This window comes from Rattus norvegicus, chromosome X, assembly GCF_036323735.1.
Source record: "Rattus norvegicus strain BN/NHsdMcwi chromosome X, GRCr8, whole genome shotgun sequence".
Taxonomy (NCBI): Eukaryota; Metazoa; Chordata; class Mammalia; order Rodentia; family Muridae; genus Rattus; species Rattus norvegicus.
Genome location: NC_086039.1, coordinates 156,579,654 through 156,602,744, shown reverse-complemented (window position 1 = coordinate 156,602,744; position 23,091 = coordinate 156,579,654). Strand labels below are relative to the sequence as shown.

General features: G+C 45.8%; 2 protein-coding genes across 4 annotated transcripts in view; one reads left to right on the top strand and one right to left on the bottom strand.

The window, feature by feature from the left end:
* Positions 1-1,296: 1,296 nt before the first annotated feature.
* On the bottom strand, positions 1,297-23,076 carry Abcd1 (ATP binding cassette subfamily D member 1). 3 transcript variants are annotated; one of them, XM_039099912.2, is made up of 10 exons: positions 22,209-23,051; positions 18,401-18,581; positions 10,138-10,280; positions 9,887-10,055; positions 8,621-8,715; positions 5,347-5,492; positions 4,856-5,001; positions 2,976-3,060; positions 2,621-2,746; positions 1,297-2,536 (listed from the first exon to the last, which is right to left on the bottom strand). In XM_039099912.2, exons 1-10 carry the CDS (start codon positions 22,512-22,514, stop codon positions 2,317-2,319), a joined length of 1,617 nt encoding a protein of 538 aa, XP_038955840.1. In that variant the 5' UTR covers positions 22,515-23,051; the 3' UTR covers positions 1,297-2,316. The 3 variants fall into 3 exon arrangements, 2 of the variants coding, with proteins under 2 accessions (XP_038955840.1, NP_001102291.1); NM_001108821.1 differs by having other exon boundaries at positions 1,554-2,536; positions 21,612-22,948; XR_005498011.2 differs by lacking the exons at positions 1,297-2,536; positions 4,856-5,001 and having other exon boundaries at positions 21,612-23,076.
* The window catches only part of Bcap31 (B-cell receptor-associated protein 31), a 32,092-nt gene continuing 30,743 nt past the window's right edge, over positions 21,743-23,091 (top strand). Inside the window, exon 1 of the mRNA XM_006229556.5 lies at positions 21,743-21,881. The gene's annotated coding sequence lies outside the window, so the exon portion shown is untranslated. The remainder of the gene's footprint in view (positions 21,882-23,091) is intronic.

Sequence of the window (23,091 nt, the reverse complement as noted above, 5' to 3'; positions counted from 1 at the left end):
TGAAATTCACAGGTCTCTTTGAAGTACATTGTTCAGTGCTGTTTTGTAAATTTACAATGTTGCACAACCATTTCCTCTGTTGTTCCAGAACATTTTCATCACTTTCTCACAAAGGAAACGTTGTATTCATTAAACAATCTCTCCTCATATCCATTTTCCCAGCCCTCCCACCCTGGCACCTGTTCATTTGCTTTAGGTTGTTATAGATTTGTCTCTTCTGGATATTTCATTTAAATACTATCATATAATACTTGGACCTGTGTGCTTGGCTTCTTTGTCAGTAGCATGTCTTTAATGTTTGTGTATATTGTAGCACGTGTTGCTGTTTCATAGCCTTTTATAGTCAAGTAATGTTCTATTGTATGAATATGCATGTTTGTCCATTTGTTGCTGGGTACTCAGACTCCTGTAGATACTGGGTAGAATCTACACAGTAAACATTTACATGGGTTTCTGACTTGGTTCTTTTGGTATGACTTGAGGGTGGGAATGTGGGCAGTGTGGGAACCCAGCTTAGCTTTACAAGAGCATCCCCTCTCCATTCCTAGCAGCAGTTGTCTGGTCTATCTCCAGTAAGTGTCCACACACAGCTCCACAGCCTGCTTTATGCTGAATCCAAGGCCATTTGCATCCTACATAGATCCCCTCAGTGACCTTTAGGCTCAGTCTAGGCCTTTCCTTCTCCCCTGTACTGGATATCTTTCTCTGGACATAACCTTGAGCCTTGGACACACTTTTCCCTCTTCTAGAAGGTTCAGAAGCACCAGTACAACTCAATCCAGGAATCACTTCCTTTCTGAGGCTCTCTCAGTGCTTAATTTACCTTCCTGGCAGCTCACTGGGTTTCTATAGCATTGTTTCTGTATTCTCTACAGAGACTTGGCAGACGTATCTTCTCTCCAGCAGTCATTTGGCCTCGAATATCATTTTAGAGCAATGTTGTCAACTCTGCCTCCATAGGGTACAAAATGTATAACCAGAGAACACTCTTTTGAGTCCCACAGAGTTAGCAGTTGACTAGGTTTTCACTTGGGCCCATGTTTGGGGGGCAGGTCTCCTCTTTTTCTATCAATATTTTGACCTTTCCCCAGAACTTTTGTTGTTGTTGCCTGTTTTTTTGACACAGGGACTCACTATGCAGTCCTGGCTGTTTTCAAACTCACTATGCACACTGGGCTAGCCCTGAACTCACAGAGATCCACTTGCTTCTGCCTCCAGAGTGCCGAGATTAAAAGCACTACCATACCTGGCTTACTCCCCAGAATTTCTATCAGATACCAAGTCCAGGAGGCAGGATTGTACTTTCCAGAGGTTTTTACTGAGAGGACGTGGGGTGGGGGGAGGGTCACCAGAGCCAGAGGGCTGAGGGCCCAGGAAAGGCACACAATGGCAATAGGGTGTGTGTGTGTGTGGGGGGGTCTCCCTCTTGGTGAGGGCTGGTTTAGCAGACACAGCACCTCCTGTGACCCCTCTTTGGCACTGAACTGGGAACATGGTGCCCTCATTCTTGCCTAGCTGGCAGAGGGCACCCCCAGTGGCAACTGGCAGTATAGGCTAGTGAGGGGCCAGGTTTGGCACCAGAGACTAGGTAGATTAAAGGGACCACCCAGTCACCTCCTGTGCTGGCAGGGTACTCATGTTGGCAATTTAGACACCTATAAACTGGGAGTCCAATAAATTAGGTTGTAGAGGTGGAGGAGTGGGAGGGCCAGGGCTACATTCTTCTCATGGCTCAGGAGGTAACCATGCCATTCTGGGGGTAACCATGGGGAAGGGCACGCTTTGGGCCCCATCTAATCCTGGGCTCCATTAGGCTGTTTTCATGGCAGGAGTGTCCTATAGGACAGGGGCATTGGTTGGCCACCCTAGGGGATGGCAACAAAGGGATGGATCAAAGCAATGACGAGGGTTTGGGTTTTAAGAGGGATGTGATCCACAACCACCAGGCTTCACACATTCTGGCTGCTGGCAGTAAGAGGGCAGCTCCTGCTTACTTCCTATGACTCAGCCATACTGGTATAGAGTCAGGACTGGGGCCTTCCAAACCCTCCATCCCTCCTCAGAGAAAAGTAAAGGACACATTGTCCCGAACAGGGCACAGTTTCTGGAGCAGACCCCAGAGTGAAGGTGGAATGCAGAGTGTCCCCATTCATATCTACTTGCTCCAGAGTGGGGTCTTCAGGGAAAGCAGGTAATTGGCTAGGAGGCTTGGGAGGGGAAGGCATGCAGGGCAGTAAGGGGAGGATAGGAGCTGCAGCTTCCTTCATGTGATCCGAGAGCTTGGAGAAGGGTGGGAGCTAGGGATAAGGTCCCCAGTCAAGTGGGGATGCCTGGGACCAGAGGTTGAACTGGGGCTGCAGCTTCGCCAAGGATCTGGCGGAGCTCCTGAAGGCGCCCCTGCATCTTAGGGATGCCTGCCAGTTGCTGCTCCAGGCGCTGCTTCTCTTCAGTCAGGCTCAGGCGGGCAGCAGAATCCAGCTTCTCAAACTTCCAGCCTCCCTCCCCATCAAACTGCAGCAAGTGTGTGTGGTACTTCCTGAACAGGAGAGGGATAGAAAGCTGTCACAGCTGCTTTCTCACTTCAGGTGGCAGACTTACCCACAATTCCAAGAGCACCTACCATAGGGAGGGTCGATGGGTGATGGACAGCAGTGAGATACCAGCATCTTTGGCTGCTTGGAAGATCTTGCCTTCCACATCAATGCTCACGGCACTAGTGCACTCATCCAGGAGGGCGTACTTGGGCCTTAGGGTGGGGGTGGGTGAAGGGGAAAGCTGTGAATTCCCCACCACCGTCCAACTTCCAGTTCCTGGCCAATCACTTATGACCCATAGCCCTGCTGCACTGGGGGAGGGTTGGGGGTAGAGGTGAAGCTCCTTCACATAGCTGTCTTCCTCCTACTGAGAGCAACCATCTTCTCTCTCTTGTTGGGTCCAAATTACTGAATGTCCTTGAAAGTCACCACAGTGCTCACCTGTGATAGAACATGCGCGCCATACCAATCCTCTGCTTCTCACCACCAGAAAGGACGTCCTTCCAGTCACACACAGCCTCCCAACCTGGGCAGGAGGTGAAGGACTCAGTTCAATTCAACAGAAACCCAATGGGAAGTAGGATAAGGTCAGGGTTAAATGAGACACATTTGACCCTGGCAGAACTTGTCTGGCTGCAGACTTCTGTTCTGTGTCCTCATCTGCCTGTAACACTAATAAATGAAACACTTGGAACAAAAATTTTCTCCCTCACAAAACACATTCTACAGTTCTACCCCCTAGTAGGATTTAGAGACAATCTTTCCAAATGTGCTCAGTTTGAGTTCAAGAAGGTGAACCCTAATCCAGTATAACTGATATCTTTATAGAAAATAAAAATTTAAACACAGAGACATGTATAGAGGGAAACTGTTTTGAAGACACACAGAAGTTGACTTACTACTAGCTAAGCAGAGTCCTCATAGTCTGTGAAGGAGATAGCATTGCTACACCCAAATTTGACACCAGAATGCCAGAAAACCAAGTTCTCTGTTGAAACTAGTAAGTCTGTGGCTCTTAGTCATGGCAGTCCCAGGATACCTAATGGGTTGCCAGGGAAAAACTTGTCAACACTGTCCTCAGCAGGAAGCAGGTGACAAGGGCAAAGATCCTCAGGGATGGTTAGAATGTTCTCTCTAGGACAAAGGCTCACCAGAGGAACTGGGCCACATCTCATGGCCTGGTGCCACTACACTGGCTTAGAGGACTGAGTGAGCATGTAAGGAAGGTGATTTGTCAGGACTTTGTGGCAGAAGTCCTCTCCTGTCACCCATCCTGTGTTTCTACATGACTAGAACTGTCCTTAGGGCATGTGGAACATTTTAGCTTGCCCTATGGTGAAGGGTAACCATAGTACTAATTCTAGCCACTGTCGTACATGTAATACCCATGGAACCTTCTGGGAAAACAGAAGATAAGTATCCTTTGTCTCTTTCCTTTACCCCTTCTTCTATCCTACAGTCTAGGGACTGGATATGATGGCTATAGCAGTCATATTGGGTTATAAGGTGACTTTAAGAATGGAAGCCATGCTTAGCACCATAACTTGGTTCGAGAGCCTGGATCCCTGGAGCCTATAGTGAACGTTTCTGCTGCCCAACTCTGGTCTGTTTCTTTTGGGATTTATAACACAGTAGGATAAATCTGTAAATGTTTTGAACCACTAAGGAAACTAGCATGGTACTGTTACTCAGAGGTGAATTCAATCCTAAAAGGTTGCAATGACTGGCCACAGATACTAGCTATTCAGGGCAACCACAGACTACTGGAGAAGATGTCCCTCAGTAAGCTTTCTCTTCTCAAAAGCACTTTCTTTTGCTATTTGTCCTTCTTTCATAAGGGCTTTCCTCAGAATCACCCATGACTCTGATCTTCACTCTCATTCCAAGCCTCTGTGCAACTAGACACATGTACATGATCATCCTACCCTACCCAGAGATGGGTCAGCTTGTTCAAACATAAAAACTGATCTGTCAATTGGTTACCTAAAGCCTTAAAGCTTCCAGTGGCTCACAAGAGCAGCCAACATCTCTCAATTGCAACCTGTCCTGGTATCATCTGGCTACCCAATAGAGTGACTGTCCTAGGTTGCTCTTTTATTTGACATAGGGTCTTCTAGGCACCCAATAAAGCAAGTGCTTTGCTACAAGTTCCCTTTCCTGGCACCCCAGCAACCTGTTCACCCCTCCTTCCGGGAAAGCACTTTGAACTCCTGGATGCTGAGATAACTCTTATCCTCTGGGACTTGGGGAAGAGTCTAGAGGTAGGTTGGCAACGGGTTCCCCATGTTGGGACAAAGGGCACTGGTGTGCCCTGCCCCTACCTCCCTCCCGTTGCAGGATGTGTCGGAGATGCACGATGCCCAGGATGGCTTCCAGCTGCTGCTCCGAGCAGCCCTTCCTCCGCATGTCTTCCGCAGAGTCAGGATAGATCACTTGGTCACGCAAGGAGCCCACGGACATGTAGGGCCTGTGAGAAAGCTGCATGTCCACTAGGGGCAAGGTAGCCCTGTTTCCCAGCAGTGCTCTGTGCCTTAGTAGGCTCCAGAGTGGTTTCCAACTGCTGACATACCACACCCAGGCTCTCTCCCAACTAACATGTCCATATACTCACATATGTGCATGGACACAAGTATGTTTATCATTCTCATCTGTGGATATGAACTTAAGAAGACCCCCTCCCCCATTTGAAATGGACCAGCTTGTGCTCCTGGATATTGGGCTGCTTAACATCTTCACATCCTCTCCTGAGAGGTGGACTCTAATGTAACACAGATATAAAAAGGCGGAAGACACAGCAAATAGTTTTACTTACCTCTGAGGGATATAGAACATGCGCTGGGGTGGGGGCTTATAGAGTACCCCACTGTATGTTGGCCAGAGTCCACCTAGGATTCGGAACAGAGAACTCTTGCCGCAGCCATTGGGGCCTGTGATGAGCAGGTGCATGCCTTCCTCCACCTGTGGAAGCATCAGGACATGGCATCCAGAGCTTAAGTCTCTTTCCTCACACCCTGGATCACTGTGGCCTCTTTCCCAGTCTCATAAAGCCTTCTATATCTGGGATGAGGATGTAGCTCAGTTGGTAGGGTGCATGCTGAGCAAAGATCAGACCATGAGTTCAATCCTCAGCACCACATAAATCATGCATACTTGTAATCCAGCACTTGAGAAGTGGAAACAGGAGGATCATAAGTTCAAGTGTAATTCAACTTCAACCCTTGGCTACATAGCAAGTACAAGGCCAACCTGGGCACCATGAGATCCTATCTCAAAAAAGAAAGAGGGAAAGGAAATGGAGGGAGAGAAGGAAAGAAGGAAAGAAGGGAGAGAGGGAGGGAAGGAGGGAAAAAGGGAGGAAGGGAGGAAGGAAGGAAAAAGAGCAAGCAAGCTATCTTTCTCTGTGTAAGGCTGGCAGGTGAGAAGGGTCTTGCTATGTTGCCTAGGCTGGTCTGAAACTTAGTCTTCTTTTTTTATATTTATTTTAATGTATATGAGTACACTGTAGCTGTCTTCAGACACACCAGAAGAGGGCATCAGATCTCATTACAGATGGTTGTGAGCCACCATGTGGTTGCTGGGAATTGAACTCAGGACCTCTGGAAGAGCAGTCAGTGCTCTTAACCACTGAGCCATCTCTCCAGCCTGAAACTTAGTCTTCTTATGTTAGATTTCCAAGGGCTGGGATTGTAAGTGTGTGCTATCAAGCCCATTCTTGATTTCTTGGCAAGTGACTACAAGGCCATAGGGATGGGGTGATGGGGTTCAGTATGCAGAACCTCAGTTGAATACCAGGTGTAGGATACAGGGGAATGGACAAGACTTGGTTCTGTCCCCTAAGGCCCCAAGACGCTTGGATAGCACAAGCCAAACAGAGGGACCACAGCTTCTATTGCTATGGTCAAATGAGTGAGTGCATTCTAGGATACTCCAAAGGATTCTCTATCCCTCTAACTCTACTTTAGATCCATGTATAGTGTCAAGAGGTTTTCTAGTATTGTGTAGGGAAGCAGGAGGAAGTAGCACATGGATCTAATCTCAACATTTGGGAAATAGAAGTGCTATATAATGAGATTTCTCTCTGTCTCTGTCTCTCTCTCTCACACACACATAAACACACACACACACACACATAAACACACACACACACACACACACACACACACACACACACACACACACACACGGAGCCGCCTAGGGAAAATTTTTTTCCCTTTGGGAAAGAAAGTTCTAGATGTAAACAGCTAACCCCTCGCCCCATGGTCTACTCTGCTCTCAGGTATCAGGGGTCACAGAAGATTGCTCCAGAGTAGCTGAACACTGGAGTTTTGGCAGGAAGGAGGGATTAGTTCATTTAGTGCCACTGTTAGCTGGTCAGAGAGTTTGGGCCACAGAGGAGGCACAGCACCCTGCAGCAGAGATGGCACAGCTGTTCCTAGCACCGTTATCCTCAGTTCCTTTCTTCTTTGAGTGTAGGTATTTCCTTATCTCCAAGCAATAATAAGAGTGTTGCTGCATAAGGCTCCTAGGAGGATCCAGGTTCTGGCCTTTGATTTACCTTGAGCAGTGTGACAGGTTGACCTATGCTCCCTGAATTTATCTGAAGTCCTATGTCCTACTGCTCAGAGGGGACCTGTCATTGCACATACAATTAGCTAAATGGACACTAAGGCATATTGGAAGGAAGTGGGCCAAATCCAATGTGGCTGGAGAACTTACAAAGCGGGAAGATTTGAATAGACAGACACAAAAGGGTGTGTATGTGTGTGAGGATAGAGGCAGAGAGTAGGGTAACATAGCTTGGGGTACACATTTCCCCAAGAAGGAACCTTCCTGCCCCTCGAAACTAGACTTCTGGCCTCCAGAAGATGGAAGGAGTCCATTTCTGGTAATAATATTGCTAAGCCTAGGAGAACTTGTTTAGGGCAGCCCCTAGATACTCACCAGCATTAAACAGTTAGCTCTGGAGGACAGGAGTGACAAGAAGTTTCAGGTTCCCTCAGCCCTATTCTTCTACCTTGATTCCTTGGCAGCCTTGCTATCTACCGAGCTGCAGTCTGTTCACCCAGACGACAGTGTCTTTGCTTCCTACTGTTTCTTCCTAGAGTCAGCTAGGGAACTATATAGCTTGGATCTATCAGGTACCACCTACTGTATTGTATTGTTCACAAAATAACTGTTTTATGTTATGTCCACTGCCTCAACTGTCTTTCAATAATCTTGCCCTTTTTCTTCCTCTCCAGGCTCAGCAACTCTCTCAGTGAAGGCTGAAGCCTGATATTCCACCTCCTCATGTCTCTTTCCAGCTTCGTCCCTTGCTAGGAGACAGGCCCTGGTCCCTTTGTCTCTCAGGCCCTAACTCCTGTTGCATCCACCTATCCACTTCCTATGCTTTGAGGAAAAGCTTTATAGGGTATCTTCTCATCAAATGATCATCAACCTTTTGGTGGTCCTTACTGTACTCTAGATCAGAGTCTAACTAGGGATAGTTTTAATTTGTTTGTTTATTTATTTATTTTGGTTTTTCAAGACAGAGTTTTTCTGTGTAGCCCTGGCTGTTTTGGAACTCACTCACTATGTAGGCCAAACTGGCTTCATAGAGATTTGCCTACCTCCGCCTCCCAAGTGCTGGGATTAAAGGTGTGCACCACCACAGTAAGTACTTTTTTTCCCCTGGAGCTGAGGACCGAACCCAGGGCCTTGTGCTATAGTAGGTACTTCTTAAGGTCAGCCCACTTTCTGACTTATCTTTGGTTTCAAATACCCAGAGTTCAGGGAAACCTGTTGGGATGGACAAATCATCAGACTAGGAACCCTTGGACAACCCTCGTAATTGTTAGTTTCTTTTATCAGCACTCATACTATTGCTTTAGGACTCATGTTCTGAGATATGTTGGTCTCTCAGCTTCACCTTGGCCTATCTTCCACGTGGCTAAGGACAATGTCACTGCTAGCAAAGCTACGTGAGCTGAGGGCTAGGGTTCACAGATGCAGGTGGCCAGATAATCTGGGAAGTGTACCTTGTCCCCAGCTACTTGGTTCAGATTGGTCAGCACTTCAGGTTAGGGGTGCTTCTCTACTTGACCTACCCTGATGTTGAGGCTGGCCACCACCACCTCTCCAGTGGGTGTGATGATAGGGATGTTCTCACAGATGATCCCCTGCTCCACATCCACCACCTGGCCTGTAGAGAGAAGGCATGGAAATACAGGAGCACAGCATTTTGCTGCTTTCCTTTGCCCTGCTGCTTATCCCTACTTCCTATCTTTTTTTTCTTTTCTTTTTTTTTTTTTCAGAGCTGGGGATCGAACCCAGGGCCTTGCGCTTGCTAGGCAAGCGCTCTACCACTTAGTTTGGAGCTAATTCCCAACACCCCCTACTTCCTATCTTAACAGGCCCCTGGGTTCCCAAACAATATGGTGTCTTCCAGGTCCCATGGGAAAACAGAGGTCTTCCAACACGTTGATAACCTCAGAGTCAAGTAACATGCCCCAAACTGCCACCTTTTGATACTCTAGAACCCAGACCCTTCTTTGGCAACATCGTAAGATGAGCTTCCATGCCTGGGCTCCTTTGCTGCAGTATCCTGACTCCTGTGACCTGGCAGGTGGCTGGACTTTCTTTGTCCTTCACTCTGTCTGGACTTCTTTTTTCTTTTGTTTCTTTTTGAAACAGAGTAGTCCAATACTAAAGCCCTCACTGGCCTTGAATATGGAGCAATCCTGCCTCAGCCTCACAAATGCTGGGATTACAGGCATTAGCCATCGCTTATGGATTTAAATATTTTATTTATCTTTTAATATCTTATTTATTTACTTAGAATGCTGACCTTGACAATACCATGCCTGCTTTATGTGATAATAGGGATTGAACCAAGCAAGGGCTTTGTGTATGCTAGGCAAACACTAACTGAGCTATATCCCTAGCCATGTAAATCTTTTGTTGTTATTGCAATGCTAGGAAATAAACCCAAGGTCTCATACATGCTAGGCAAGCACTCTACAACTGAACTACATCCCCATTCCTCACTGCTTTTATTTCTCTATTGGCCTTGTATGGATGAATGATACCAAGCACTGAGAGCCCAGAATCATCTCTCTTAACTGGTAAGCAAAACCAACACACTTGGGAAAGTTTGTTAGCAGCTCAACTGGTAGCCAGTGCTTGGAGAATGCAGGCTACTTACTGGGCCAGCCCCCTCCACAGTAACCTAGTTTTCAATGACCTTTCTGGCAATGAATCCTGAGTGGATGAGACAGGGTGCACAGAGGTCTCTGAGTATTGGGGCGGTATGGGAAGAGACAAAGCAGTGGATAGAAAGGCAGAAGAGGTACTCTGCACAGAGGCTACCTTACCTTGGATCTTCAGGGGCCCTTCTATATGAACACCAGAATGCACCATGGACCCAGGCCCAGCCTGAGCCTCCTCTAGATCTCCTGTCCTCTTAAAACGACAGTGTTGGACATCTTCAAATACCTGGAACATCTCGTACACCCTGGCTGTGTAGCCAGCCAGCTCTGTCACCTAGAAGGAGGGTGACATGGGCTCAACCCCAGCCAGTTCAGGAGTGGAAGAGCAGGCAGGGTAGGAGCTGCATTGGGGTTACCTCCTTGTAGGATGACATGATCCTCTCAGTGGCATCTGCAGCAGCTGTGAGGAGGTTTCGGGCAATGGTGAAGGCTTCTGTACGTTCACTAACCAGCTCCTCTTCCTTCATTTCTAAGGCTGCCTTTTTCATGGCTTCTGAGTCTGAAAGCCAAAGTTGGGTTAGGAAAGACAATGGAAAGTCATAGAGTCACCAAGGAAAAGATGAATAATGTGCATACCCATGTTATGACTGATAGATGTACAGAGCATATGTTTGCCATCTCATAGCACAAATGAAAACTAACTCACACATGTGTTTAGTAGAGTTGTACTACTCTAGAACTTTTCTTAGCTCATATCAACCCAGCATTTGGGTGGTGGAAGCAGGAGGATCTTGACTTCACACAGCTGGCTAAGGATCTAAACTATGTATATGCAAAATATATAGATATATATTTGCCTGGTTTCTCAGTAGTCTGAAGGTTGAGACAAGAAGAATGCCTCATGTTCAAGGCCAACCTAAGCTAGTGTAAAATGTTTTCTTAGAAAACAATGAAAACATATAAAGAGCAGTAAGGTGAGTTGGTGACATGGCTTAGCTGGTAAAGGTGTTGGTCACTAAGCCTAATGACCTAAGTTTGATCTTCAGGGTCTGAACAGTGGAAGTTGAAGTGACTTCCAAAAGTTGCCTTCTGACCTCTACATGTGTGTAACATGTGCACTTCCTCACCACATTTAAGTTTATAAAAAGATGTTTCATATCATTAATCATTAAGGAAACTGATATTGCCAAGAAATAACATGTCATCTTGACAAGGGAAGTTGGAGCAAAGAGAGGTAAGGGCAGACATTGGCCAGTTGAGAAGTGGGACCCCTATCTATGGAGGAGATTAAATGGAAAAGCACTTAGCAGTTCCTCACAAACTTAAATAGTGAGTTACCAAAGGACCTAGGAATTCCTTTCCTAGCTGTATAGCCTGGGGAAACAAAAATTTGAATTTACATAGAAACTTGTATGCAATGTTCACAGTAGTGCTATTCATGATAGCCAAAAGGTGGAAACAACAAGCCTGTCTGGTAATGGATGAATCGATAAAGATATTGAAATGTATATTGTAGAAGAAACAAAACTAAATCCTATCTCTCACCCTATACAAAATTTAATTCCAAGTGAATCAAACACCTTTTGTACTTTGGTATAAGGGTAAACTCTTGAAATCCCAACACTTGGGAGGTAGAAGATGAGGATCCAAAGTTCAAATCCCTCCTTGGCTGCAATTTCAGGACAATCTTAGATACATGAGACCCTGACTCAGGAAAAAATTACAGGCTGGCTGGGCATCGTGACCCACATGTTTAATTTCAGTATTTAGGAGGTAGACATGGATTTCTATGATTTTGAGGCCAACCTGTTCTAGAAAACAAGCTCCAGACCAGCCAAAGCTACATAGTAAGACCCTATCTAAAACCAACAAAATTAAATACCAAATAAAACAACAAACAATCCAGTTAAGAAATGGGAAAGTTGGGGCTGGAGAGATGGCTCAGCGGTTAAGAGCACCCTACTGCTCTTCCAGAGGTCCTGAGTTCAATTCCCAGCAACCACATGGTGGCTCAAAACCATCTGTAAAGAGATCCGATGCCCTCTTCTGGTGTATCTGAAGACAGCTACAGTGTACTTATATATAATAAATAAATAAATCTTTAAAAAAAAAAAGAAATGGGAAAGTTCAATTAACAGACAAATCTAAAAAGACAAAGTAAAAATGGTCAATAGATGTACACAAAATATTGAACATACCAGGACAATGGAATGGCTCAGTAGGTAAAGTGTTTGCTGCTGTGTATGTCTGATGATCTGAGTTCAATTCCTGGAACCCATGTAAGGTAAAAGAGAACTGATTCCACAAAGTCCTCTGACTTACACATACATTCTGTCGCATGTGTCCACCACATCACACACATACACATACAATAAATAATAAATAAATAAAAAACAAAGAAAAACATTGAACACCCTGGCTACCAAGGAAATGCAAGTCCAAACTATACCAAAATTTCATCATTATAGTGAGAATGCTACCATCAAGTTCCAGGCCATCCAGAGGTACAAAGTGAGAACTCCTGTCTTAAAAAATAAAAAGGAGTGGGGGGGGGTTTGGGGATTTAGTTCAGTGGTAGAGCGCTTGCCTAGCAAGTGCAAGGCCCTGGGTTCGGTCCCCAGCTCCGAAAAAAAAAATAAATAAAAAGGAGGAGCTGGAGAGATGGCTCAGTGGTTAAGAGCCCCGACTGCTCTTCCAGAGGTCCTGAGTTCAAATCCCAGCATCCACATGGTGGCTCACAACCATCTGTAAAGAGATCTGATGCCCTCTTCTGGTGTGCCTGAAGACAGCTACAGTGTACTTATATGTAATAAATGAATAAATCTTAAAAAAAAATAAAAAGGAAGGCCAGGCAGTGGTAGTACATGCTTTTACACTTAGGAGGCAGAGGCAGGCAAATCTTTGAATTTGAGGCCAGTCTTGTCAATAATGCAAATTCTACGATAGTCAGGGCTACATAAGAAAATCCTACCTTGAAAAACCAAAAATAAGTAAGTAAACAAACAACAAATAAAAAAATGACAACAAATTGTGGGAGGATGTGGAGATTTCTGAAAAAAACTGAAAATGGAATTCCCTTATGACTTCTCTGTACTACTACTGGACATACTAAGTCCTACCACAGAGATACTTTCACATCCATGTTTATTGGTATAGTATTCACAATAGTCAAGACATGCAACCAGCCTACATGTCCATCAACAGATAAATAGATAATGAAAATGTAGCAATAGATACAATGGACTTATTCAGTCATAAAGAAAAATGAAACTATGCCATTTACTAAAAAAAGTGGATATAACTGGAAATCATCATACTAAGCAAAATATACTAGACTCAGAAAGACAAATATGTTTTCCAAAATTTATGAAAACAGAGACTAATAGGAACAGGAAGAGACACAGGAGAATGTAAAAAGAGGTAAATCTGGGAATGAAAATATCTTTATGAAAGCTGGATGTGGGGGCACATGCCTATAATCCTAGTGTTGGGGAGGCAGAGGCAGGTGGATCTCTGTGAGTTCAAGGCCAGCCTGGTCTACAGAGTGAGTTTCACGAGAGTCAGGGCTACACAGAGAAACCCTGTCTTGAACACACAAACAAAATGTCTTTTCTTTATGAAACCTATCATACATATAATATATAATTAAAATTTATTATAATAGTCCAGATGTGATGACATACCTGTCTCAAAAGAATATAAAGAAAAATTGTGGTATATACATATAGTGAAATATTAGTCAGCCATAAGAGGGAATGAAGGGCTGGTTCATCTTCCAACATAGACGAACCTTGAAACAATTATGCTCAGAGAAAGAAGCCAGAAAGCAAAGGTCACATACCATAGGGTTCCATTTCTATTTGATGATGTCTGGAATAAGCAAATCTATAAAGATAGAAGGCAGATTAGAGGGTGCCAGGAGTGGAGTGAAGGAGGATTAGGAGTGACTAATAATTGATATGGAGGTCCCTTTACATTTCAAAATGTTCTGAACTTAGATAGTAGTGATGGCTGCATAAATGTGAATACATTTAAAAAACTGAGGTACTTGTATAAAAAGGCTGAATTGTATGGTCTGTTAATCACATCTCAATAGCATCCATTAAGAAAAGGATCTAGAGGGCTGGAGAGATGGGTCAGTGGTTAAAAACACTGACTGGGGGGTTGGGGATTTAGCTCAGTGGTAGAGTGCTTGCCTAGCAAGCTCAAGGCCCTGGGTTCGGTCTCCAGCTCCGAAAAAAAACAAAAACAAAAACAAAAAAATAAAAAAACAAAAAACACTGACTGCCCTTCTAGAGGTCCTGAGTTCAATTCCCAGCAACCACATGGTGACTCACAACCATCTGTAATGGGATCTGATGCCCTCTTCTGGTGTGTCTGAAGACAGTCACAGTGTACTTATATATAATAAATAAATAAATCTTTTTTTTAAAGATTTTATTTATTTTATGTCTGTGAGTACACTGTAGCTATCTTCAGACACACCAGAAGAGGGCGTCAGATCTCATTACAGAAGGTTGTGAGCCACCATGTGGTTGCTGGGAATTGAACTCAGGACCTCTGGAAGAGCAGTCAGTGCTCTTAACCCCTGAGCCATCTCTCCAGCCCCAAATAAATAAATCTTAAAAAAAAGAAAAAAGGAAGAAAAGGGTCTTGATAGACAGCTCAATGGTTAAAAGGGATCCTGCAGAGGATCTGAGTTTGATTTCCAAAACCCATGTCAGGTGGCTTCCAATTGCCTGTCATTCCCATTCTAGGTAATTCAGTGCTTCTGGCTTCCTAATGCATCAGTACCCCCATGTACACATAATTACCAAAAAAAAAAAATAAAATAAAATAAAATAAAAAAAAGAAAGTTAGAAAGAGAGAACCACCAGGCACCCAGCTTTATTTCTTGGCATAAGTAGCTCTTATGAACTAGAAACGCACCTACCTTCTATTGGGCACCATATCAGTCCTTCCTGCTGAACAGCTGGATTTCTTCATCTGACACACAGTGAGCTTTGTTTCTGAAGTGTGACATTTCTCCTCTTAACCTTGCTGCCTACCACTCACATTCTTCTTCACACCTACTCTGCACCTTGATCTCTAACCTCTGACTTCTCACAAGAGTCACTCCTATCTAAAGCTGTTTTTTGTTTGGTTTTTGAGACAGGGTTTCTCTGTGTATGAATTCTGGCTGTACTATAACTTACTTTGTGGACCAGGCTATCCTTCAGTTCACAAGAGATCCACCTGTCTCTGTCTCCCAATTGCTGAGATTAAAAGCATTTGCCACCACATCTGGCTACCATGGTTTTTTGTTTGTTTATTTGTTTTGTGTTTTTTTTTGGTTAGAGTTTATATCCCATGGTCCTGTCCTCAAAGTCTTAGTTAACAGCTTCAACTTTTTGACTTTGTGATCTACAGAAGAGTACAGCTTTAAGAAATTACTATTATTGTTGCTATTGTTGTTATTATATATATATATGTATGTATATGTATATGTAATGTGTGGGTATACATGTACTATAGCATACATGTGGAGGTTAGAGGACAACTTTGTGGAATGGGTTCTCTCTACTTTTATGTGTGCTCCAGAAATCAAACTCACGCCAGGCAGGGTGGCACATATCTTTAATCCAGCACTCAGGAGGCAGAGGCAGAGGCAGGTGGATCTCTGTGAGTTCAAGGCCAGCCTGGCAGGACAGTCAAGACTACACAAAGAAACCCTGTCTCAAAAAAACCCAAAACCAACCAAACAACCAAACAAACAAATCAAATTCAGATTGTCAAATTTTCAGGGTAAGTACCTTTACCTGCTAAATCGTCTTGCCAGTCCCAGAGCAACCTTCTTACACAAACCTAGAACCTGGAAATGATGGTAGGGAACAAGGAGGAAGGCAGCTCCAAGAGCCCCTTGGTGCAGATGAGTAAATAATGAGTGCCCACTGAGGAATCATCAAGGGGCTCTGGGGCTGTGGGAAGCATCCAGCATATACGTGACCCTCATATGGATTAATGGCAGGGGTTGGTTGCAGGAAGGAAAAGGTACAAAGAGTCAGCTCAGAAAAGTTCAAGTTGGAAAGGTAACTGGATCGATGGATGGATGCCTTTTGGGGCCTGTCCCAGGAAATGCCCGTGGGTTGTGGGGGGGTGCAGGTTTGGGGGGACACAAATGTGCTAACAGTATGGTGAGCTAAGTCTAAATATCCTCCTTTCTATTATGTCTTCAGAGACTTAGCTCCAGTAGGCAGCAGGAACACTAGACTTCCTTCCCAATATCCTTACAATTTTTCCTTTGGCAGTAAGACAAAGGAAGTTAGTCCATAGGTCTTTGTGGTCAGGACCTTTTGGCAGCTAGCACGTTCTAGAGGGAGAACCTCCTAGGATCTTTGGAGTTAAGGCTTGACAGGAGGAGCATATAAGATACTGCAATCCCATCCCTTTTCTAGCTCTGGGACTGCCATTGCAGACCATTAAAACAAAGCTTATTTAAAATCATCTCCAGTGGTTAAGTGGCTTCCTCTCAGGCTTTCCTGTGAAGCACCTGGAAAATCAACTTTATCTAGCTCACCATAAAAGGTAATCACACAAAGTGACATACATAGAAAGGCAGTACTTGGGAGAGCAGTAAGGCAGAGCACATAAAGGCTTGGTGGCAGAAATAGTTAAGTGGTTTAAAAAAATTCAAATTGCATATGACTGAAGGAACAACAGGTGACCTGGAGAATTATTAAACTAAAAGAAAGACTGAGAAGCTGAAAATCCTAAATAGGCTCAGTGGTTAAGAACAGTTACTGCTTGTGTTGGCTTGAATGAAAATGGTCCCAATTGACTCATACTTTTCAATGCGTGGTCCCTAGTTGGCCGAACTGTTTTGGGTAGGATTAGGAAGTTTGTCCTTGTTGGAGGAGTTGTGTAAAAGGGGTGGAGTGGGCTTTGAGGTCTCTCTGACTCTTTGCCTCTAACTTGTAAGTTCTGAGTAAGCTCCAGTACCATGTCTGCTTCCCTGCTGCATGTTCTCTGTCATGATGGTCATTAATTCATCCTTTGAAATTATAAGCAAGATCCCAATTTTGCTTTGTTTTGGAGACAGGGTCTCTCTGTATAGCCCTGGCTGTCCTGGAACTCACTATGTAGATCAGGCTGGCCTCAAACTCAGAGATCCACAAGTGCTGGGATTAAAGGCATTTGGCACCACACCTGTCTAAATGATTTCTTTTATAAATTGCCTTGGTCATGGTGTTTCTTCACAGAAATAGAAAAAAATAACTAAGACATTACTCTTGCAGACGACCTGTGATTAGAAGTTACAACTGTCTGTATCCCAAATTCCAGGGGATCTGATGTCCTCTTCTGCCTTCTGTAGGTACCAGGCATGTACTTGGTATACAAACATACATAGAGAAAAAACACTCATACATATAAAATAAAAATATTTAAAAAGAGAAACATGTACATTTGAGGGAAACACAAGTCTGATGCAGGAGAAGCAGAAACCTTAAACACATTGCACTAAAGCTGAAGAATACCAAGAAAGAAAATGATAAAGACACCTAGAGAGAAAAATTGATAATACTAATAATTTAAATTGATTTGAAAAATGAACAGCTATGCAAGAAATGAGATGACAATGAAATATTGTCAAATGACTGGAAAAAATTAACTTTCCACTAAATTTTTATGCTTAATCTAACTAGCTCAGGAATAAGTGTAAAAGATATTTTTCAGAAAAGTTAATTGAAAAAGGTCCCATGATACCCTAGCTAAAGACCTTTTTAGTCAGGCACAGTGTAAGACCCCATGATACCCTAGCTAAAAGAACTTTTAGGCACAGTGTAATCCCAGTACTAGGGAGGCTGAGGCAGGAGAATGGCAGATTCAAGGCTAATCTGGGCTACAAAGAGAGACCCTATTTCAAATCAAAACAAACCAGAAGAAGAAAGAGTGACTTCTGAAATAAGTCTGTCAGGAAGGATGGTTGAAGTTTAGGAAGGGAATGCTGAGCAGAGAACTCAGTATCCACACAGGTGAGTTTACACACATCACACAAAGCATAAGAGAGAATGAAAAGCATATGGGAGTCAGAAAAAATCATGAAACGAAACTTCAGGCTGGGCTGTACTGACAGGTGTCATAGGGGTTGTTTCTCTAGGTAAACTCTTTTAAGGCTCAAGAGGAGGGGAGCTATTGATTAACCTAAGGAGGCTTTCAAGGTCACATGTCTACCTTTTCAAGGGTATTCACTAAAAGTTGAATGAATAAATTGAAAACCAGTAGAGGAACAAAGATAACCTGACCACCCCAAAGTAACAGGTAGGGCAGGCTTCCTACTCCCCAAAGGCCTCTACCCTGGCAATTTGTAAGAACCATTGTGTGGAAGAAACCAAGGCTGGGGTCATGAAGGGGCTCACCCAAACCACTTTTTATGTTCATCTCCAATTAAAATTGGGCTAAGGACAGGGGGATAAAGGGTACACACATATGGAGCAGTTTGTATGTGGTGTTCTTAGGTTGTTTTTTGTTAGGCTTCTTGGCACCAAGAACCATGTGATGCACATGTGGCAGCAAAGAGCTCCAAAGAATGCCTGGCTTCTGATAATCTCAAGGCCAGTAGGGTCTCCCATTTACTCAGGAAGAAGGGGAAAGTGGGTTGGCTGAGCTCTGGGCCCCAGTCCCTGGAGTCTTGGCTCTTACCTGACTCTGCATAGCCAGTGGCTGTGATGATGGGGACAGCTACCATGAGCAGGCCAGATGCACTCCACACATATTTCATGAGGAACTGTTCTAGCATGACATACCACAGGCGTTCTAGGAGGATGAGGTTGATCTGTGAAGCCAGGTCTTGATAGGAGTGTTGTAGTAGTGCCAGCTCTACCTGTAAGGTCAATAGATATTCAAATGTGACAATTCCTGGGAGGTGATGGTAAGAGTCCCCAAGTATGACCTACAGACATGCTGCGTGATGGCCATAAGGCCAAGGACTTGGGGGTTGTATTTGTGGTGGGGCCAAGCCTCAAATAGGGGTGATGGTAAGGGACTATCAGATGTTATAGGGAACCTCCTACCCTCTCAATTACTACTGTGGTTGGGACACTCACCACTTCCCTCTCTGTACCCTGCCTGGGCAGTTTCTGGATCCAGGCCCTAAGGGCAGCTGTCTTTCATCTTCTGCTGACCCCATTTCTTTGGGCTCCTTCCTAGTTCCTCCCTACCCCAGACATCATGATCAATAGTTCAAAGAGCAGCACAAGGAAGCAAATGACAAAGTTCTTGGTTTTGTCAAACTCAGTCAACAATCCCCATTTCCTGCTACTTTTCCAGGCTCTTTTCTGTGAGAAACTTACACTGAATTTCCCATCAAAACCAGATGAATATGCTCTCAACCCTGATGGGAACTGCAGTCAGAGAGGTCTCAAAGGAGTCTAGAGGTATCCAAAAGTAGTCATGGCAAGGTGACTATGGTCATTTTGGGGGATGTTCTGCCCCCCATACCTAACACCACAGCACTGTTTGTCTTCTTTCTTCCAATTTACTGCCACAAACCTTAATGTGCATATTCTTGTGTCTATTATAGGACACAGAAGCAGAGAGAGACAAAGTGATCTGCCCAAGCTCATACTGCCTGGAAGTAGCGAGGAGTGTAGAAATGTGGACCACATAGACTGGGATGTTAAGAGAACCACATTTTTTAGTTAGTTTTGAGGTATTGTGGATAGAACCCAGGGCCTTGGGCATTCTAGGCCTTGAGTGTGCTAGGTGAGCTATATTCCAGCCCTAGAGAACCAGACTTCTGGTTGTTTTTTTTGTTTGTTTGTTTTTGTGTTTGTTTTGTTTTTTGGAGAGAAGATCTGTCTCACTGTATAGCCCTGGCTGGTCTGGAATTCTTTATGTAGACCAGGGTCAACCTCAAATTTGTGGCAATTTTCCTGTCTCTGCTTCTCAAGTGCTGGGATTAAAGGTGTGCACCGCCATGCTTGGCTTTTATAGTGTTTTGAGACAGCCTTGCTCTGTAGCTCAGAAACTCACTATGTAGCCCAAGCTGGCCTTGAACTCACAATCAACCTCCTGCCTCAACCTAATAACCAGATTTTTACAAATGAAGATGACTTGAGATTTACTTTGTTCTTTTAAGCAGAAGGTTTGTATACATGTCTGTACACATGCATGTGCACTGCCTGAAACTCTAGTAAGAATATTATACCCTGCTGTTTGCATGCCAGCCAGCCAGTTAGTCCCTTTTTCATAAATTTTTGACTAGAATCCAGGCCCATGTCCACAGTACAGCAACCAGTGGGACTGGAGTGGGACATGTGCCTATACAACAAGGGCAGTCAATCCACTCATGGTGGCCCATCACCCTATACAGCTTTACAGATGAGGCTTAGACAAGCAGGCCAAGGGTTTACACAAGGTCTCTGGGTCCCAGCAAGTGACCTCTATTGTTTAATGTGCTATTTCCTGAAGCTAGCCCAGAGGAAGTCTTTTTAAATACCAGTGTTCTCTCTTTTGTGCTCTCTGCCTAGAAGTGCTCATATAGCCCAGCTTTCCAAAACCTAGCCTCTCATTCCTGAAGTGAGTGCACCACCTTTGCAGCACCCTGGTAATCTAGGCTCATGCCTCAAGCTGGTAGCAGCACCAGCTAAGGTTGATGGCATAGCTACAGGTATTGTGCCAAGTGCCTCACCCAAGGCCCTGGCAGCTTGCCAAAGCCCTGCAGCCCAGCATTCAGAAGAGAATGGGAGAGGGGTTATAGTAAGGGTGATGCACTTTTCCTCCTAATCTGAAACCTGACCTGGGCCAGCAAAAATTCTCTTAGCAGAATGTAGAGACAAATCCTTTCCAAAAGTCAAGGACAAAACTGATTGTCTATATGAAATGCAGCCAATGGGACAAGGTCCTGTGGCAAGTGGCCTGATCCAGGAAACACACAGGCCTTCATGAAATGGGTGCTTTTGTATCCCTCCCCTGCCCCAAGCACTGGGGAACCGAAACCAGTAGCCAGAACAAGGCCTGAGGCAGCTGCAACCATTGGCACAAAGAAGGGGAGGGGCTGCCAGAGAATAAAGTTTACACTGGCCTAAAGTATCCTTTCCCAGTGTCTGCCAGGCTTCCCTGGCTCCAGCCCACCTCATAAAGTGGCTGGGATCTGGGTAGAAGGGTGGCTACACTGGGGGTGGGGGTGGGGAGGTAGGAGAGGAAGGTTGTCAGGCCTCTTTGGCAGACGCTGGGGTCAGGCATCCCTATCCCTGGGAGGGAGGGAGGCAACTAGGCAGGTTGCTTGCCAATCCTGTCAGTCACTAACCAGACATGCCTGGGGTTCTGACAGCCTTGACCCGGAGCAGCAACACTGCTGCTGCAGCCGCTGTGCTGAGCTCTGCTTGTTAACCTCTGCTTGGGCTGAGTCATGCCCATAATACCGGACAGCCCAGCCAGCCAACTCTGTTGGACGCCAGCCTTCAAAGGGCCCAGAGAGGCGAGAGAGGTTAGGAGGCAGGCTGTGGTCCTATGCTCCCAGATGATAGGAGTCTAATTCCTCCCAGTTGGCTGTAGGAATGGTTGACTGCAAGATTGGAGCAAGCTGGACCAGAGCATCACAAATTGTGATGTAGTAGATAGAATCCAAAGCTCAAGTCCAAGACAATTTTACCAAGGAAGCAGAAGTGGCTTGGAGGTTGCAGGCAGCCAGCACAGGGAAGTTCCCACCCAATGGTGCCATTTCTCCATTTCTGCATCTTAAGAATACAGCCATCCAATGCCTACTACCCCCAAGCTTGTCCCACTGCCTATTCACAACTTTAACATTAGCTGGAGTAGGCTTTGGGCTTTCCTTACTGCTCATAGCTGGCTGCAATAGGTCTCCCAGCCACTTCCTCTGCTATGTAAGCAGCATCTCAACCTGCCCCACCTCATGGCCCCCGTAGAAGGCAATTTCCTCTGAGTTGGCCACCACTCGAGAGTGCATGTAGCGCAGTTCCCCCTTTCGCCGTGCCTCCTCTGCCACTAGCTCCCCAAACTTGGGAGAGAAGGCTCGAAGCACGTTGGCTGTGAGGAACACCACCAGGCCAGCGATGGCTGAGGGCCAGGCTGTACCAGCTCCTCGGGATCGGGCAGCTCGAAGAAGAGTGTAGGAGGTCACAGCCACATCCAGGAGTGGCTTGGTCAGGTTGGAATAAAGGTGGGCTACAGAAGCAGCAAAGGCTACCATATCCTCTGTCAGAGACTGGTCAGGGTTTCGAAGCCGTCCATCCATGTTGCTTACTCGGTAGTAAGTCTGCTGGGAGAAGTAGAGGCCATAGGCATGAGCTACTAGACGGCTTCGGAAAGAAAGAGCCAGCTGGCCCTCTAGGTAGCGGATGGCACTGTTGATGAAAGTGGCAGGAAGGGCGATGAGGAGCCACTGCAGCAGTTGCCAGCTAAAGGCCCTTGGGTCCTTACGTACAATGCAGCGGGCCAGTCTGCCGTCCAGGCGGGCAACATACACAGACAGGAAAGTTCGGCTTACCAGGGCAGCAGAATGCAGGGCCAGTAGCCCTGTTTCCCGGCACAAGACTCCGGGGAACAGCAGCCTCAGGAGCACCAGGAGCCGCTGCAGGAATACCCGGTTCATGCCAGCCTTGGCTGTGGTGGCCCCAGAGGCCTCTTGCGTGGACTCCCCAGCTGGCACCTGAGGACCTCTGGCAGGAGTCAGACACTGCCGTACTAGAGGGTAGATTTTGTGGACTCCATAGGCTGTGAGGGCCAGGACCACAGCTGTGCGCTTAAGCGTGGTCACCCGCGAGGGCCGGGAGGGAGTGGAGAGTACCGGCATGTCACCTGGACTGGTGAGCAGGCTGAGGGCTGGAACTGCTGCCCGAGGCTACAGTTGCGGGCAGATCCTGGAAGGGCTGTTTCTCTGACCCAGGGCTCGTTGTCTAGGCAACTGGAAACCTTGAAGTGGTCCCTGAGACTGTTGCTTTAGGCCCTCGGGGTGGTGCTGGGGCCCCTGGATCGGTTGGGTTAGAATCCTCCAGGGTCGTGGCCTCTTCAGGCAGCCCGGGTGGAGGAAACTGGCTTCCCTCCACAGATTGTCCCTTAGCCCCTGAGGTCAGAGCCTCGAGAGGTCTTAAACAGAGAGGTTGTCTCTTCCCTTCCACCTCCCTCTTCTTTACTGCTCCTCCCCCCCCCCCGTGACGCCCCTCCCCGGGGCACTAGGCGTGTTTGTCCGCTCTGCAGCCGGGCAGTAACCACAGCGTCTACACCAAGGCCCTGAATCCCCACCCACCTACCCCTCCCCAGGGGTGCTGGTTGGGGGAGAGGAGGCAGAGTTGAGGCAAGAGGCGGAGTCCGGGCTAGGGGCGCCCCACCCCGTTCTCGCCCTACCGCTGGGTCCCTCCCCCTCTCTGACT

Bases quoted from the DNA above. Each gene is read 5' to 3' on its own strand.
- Abcd1 (NM_001108821.1), bottom strand. From the start codon at position 22,514: ATGCCGGTACTCTCCACTCCCTCCCGGCCCTCGCGGGTGACCACGCTT. The intron at 10,281-18,400 runs GTAAGAGCCAAG...TTTGGCTTTCAG, and splicing joins CACTGGCTATGCAGAGTCAG to ACTCAGAAGCCATGAAAAAG. The intron at 2,747-2,975 runs GTGAGCACTGTG...CCCCACCCTAAG, and splicing joins GCGCGCATGTTCTATCACAG to GCCCAAGTACGCCCTCCTGG.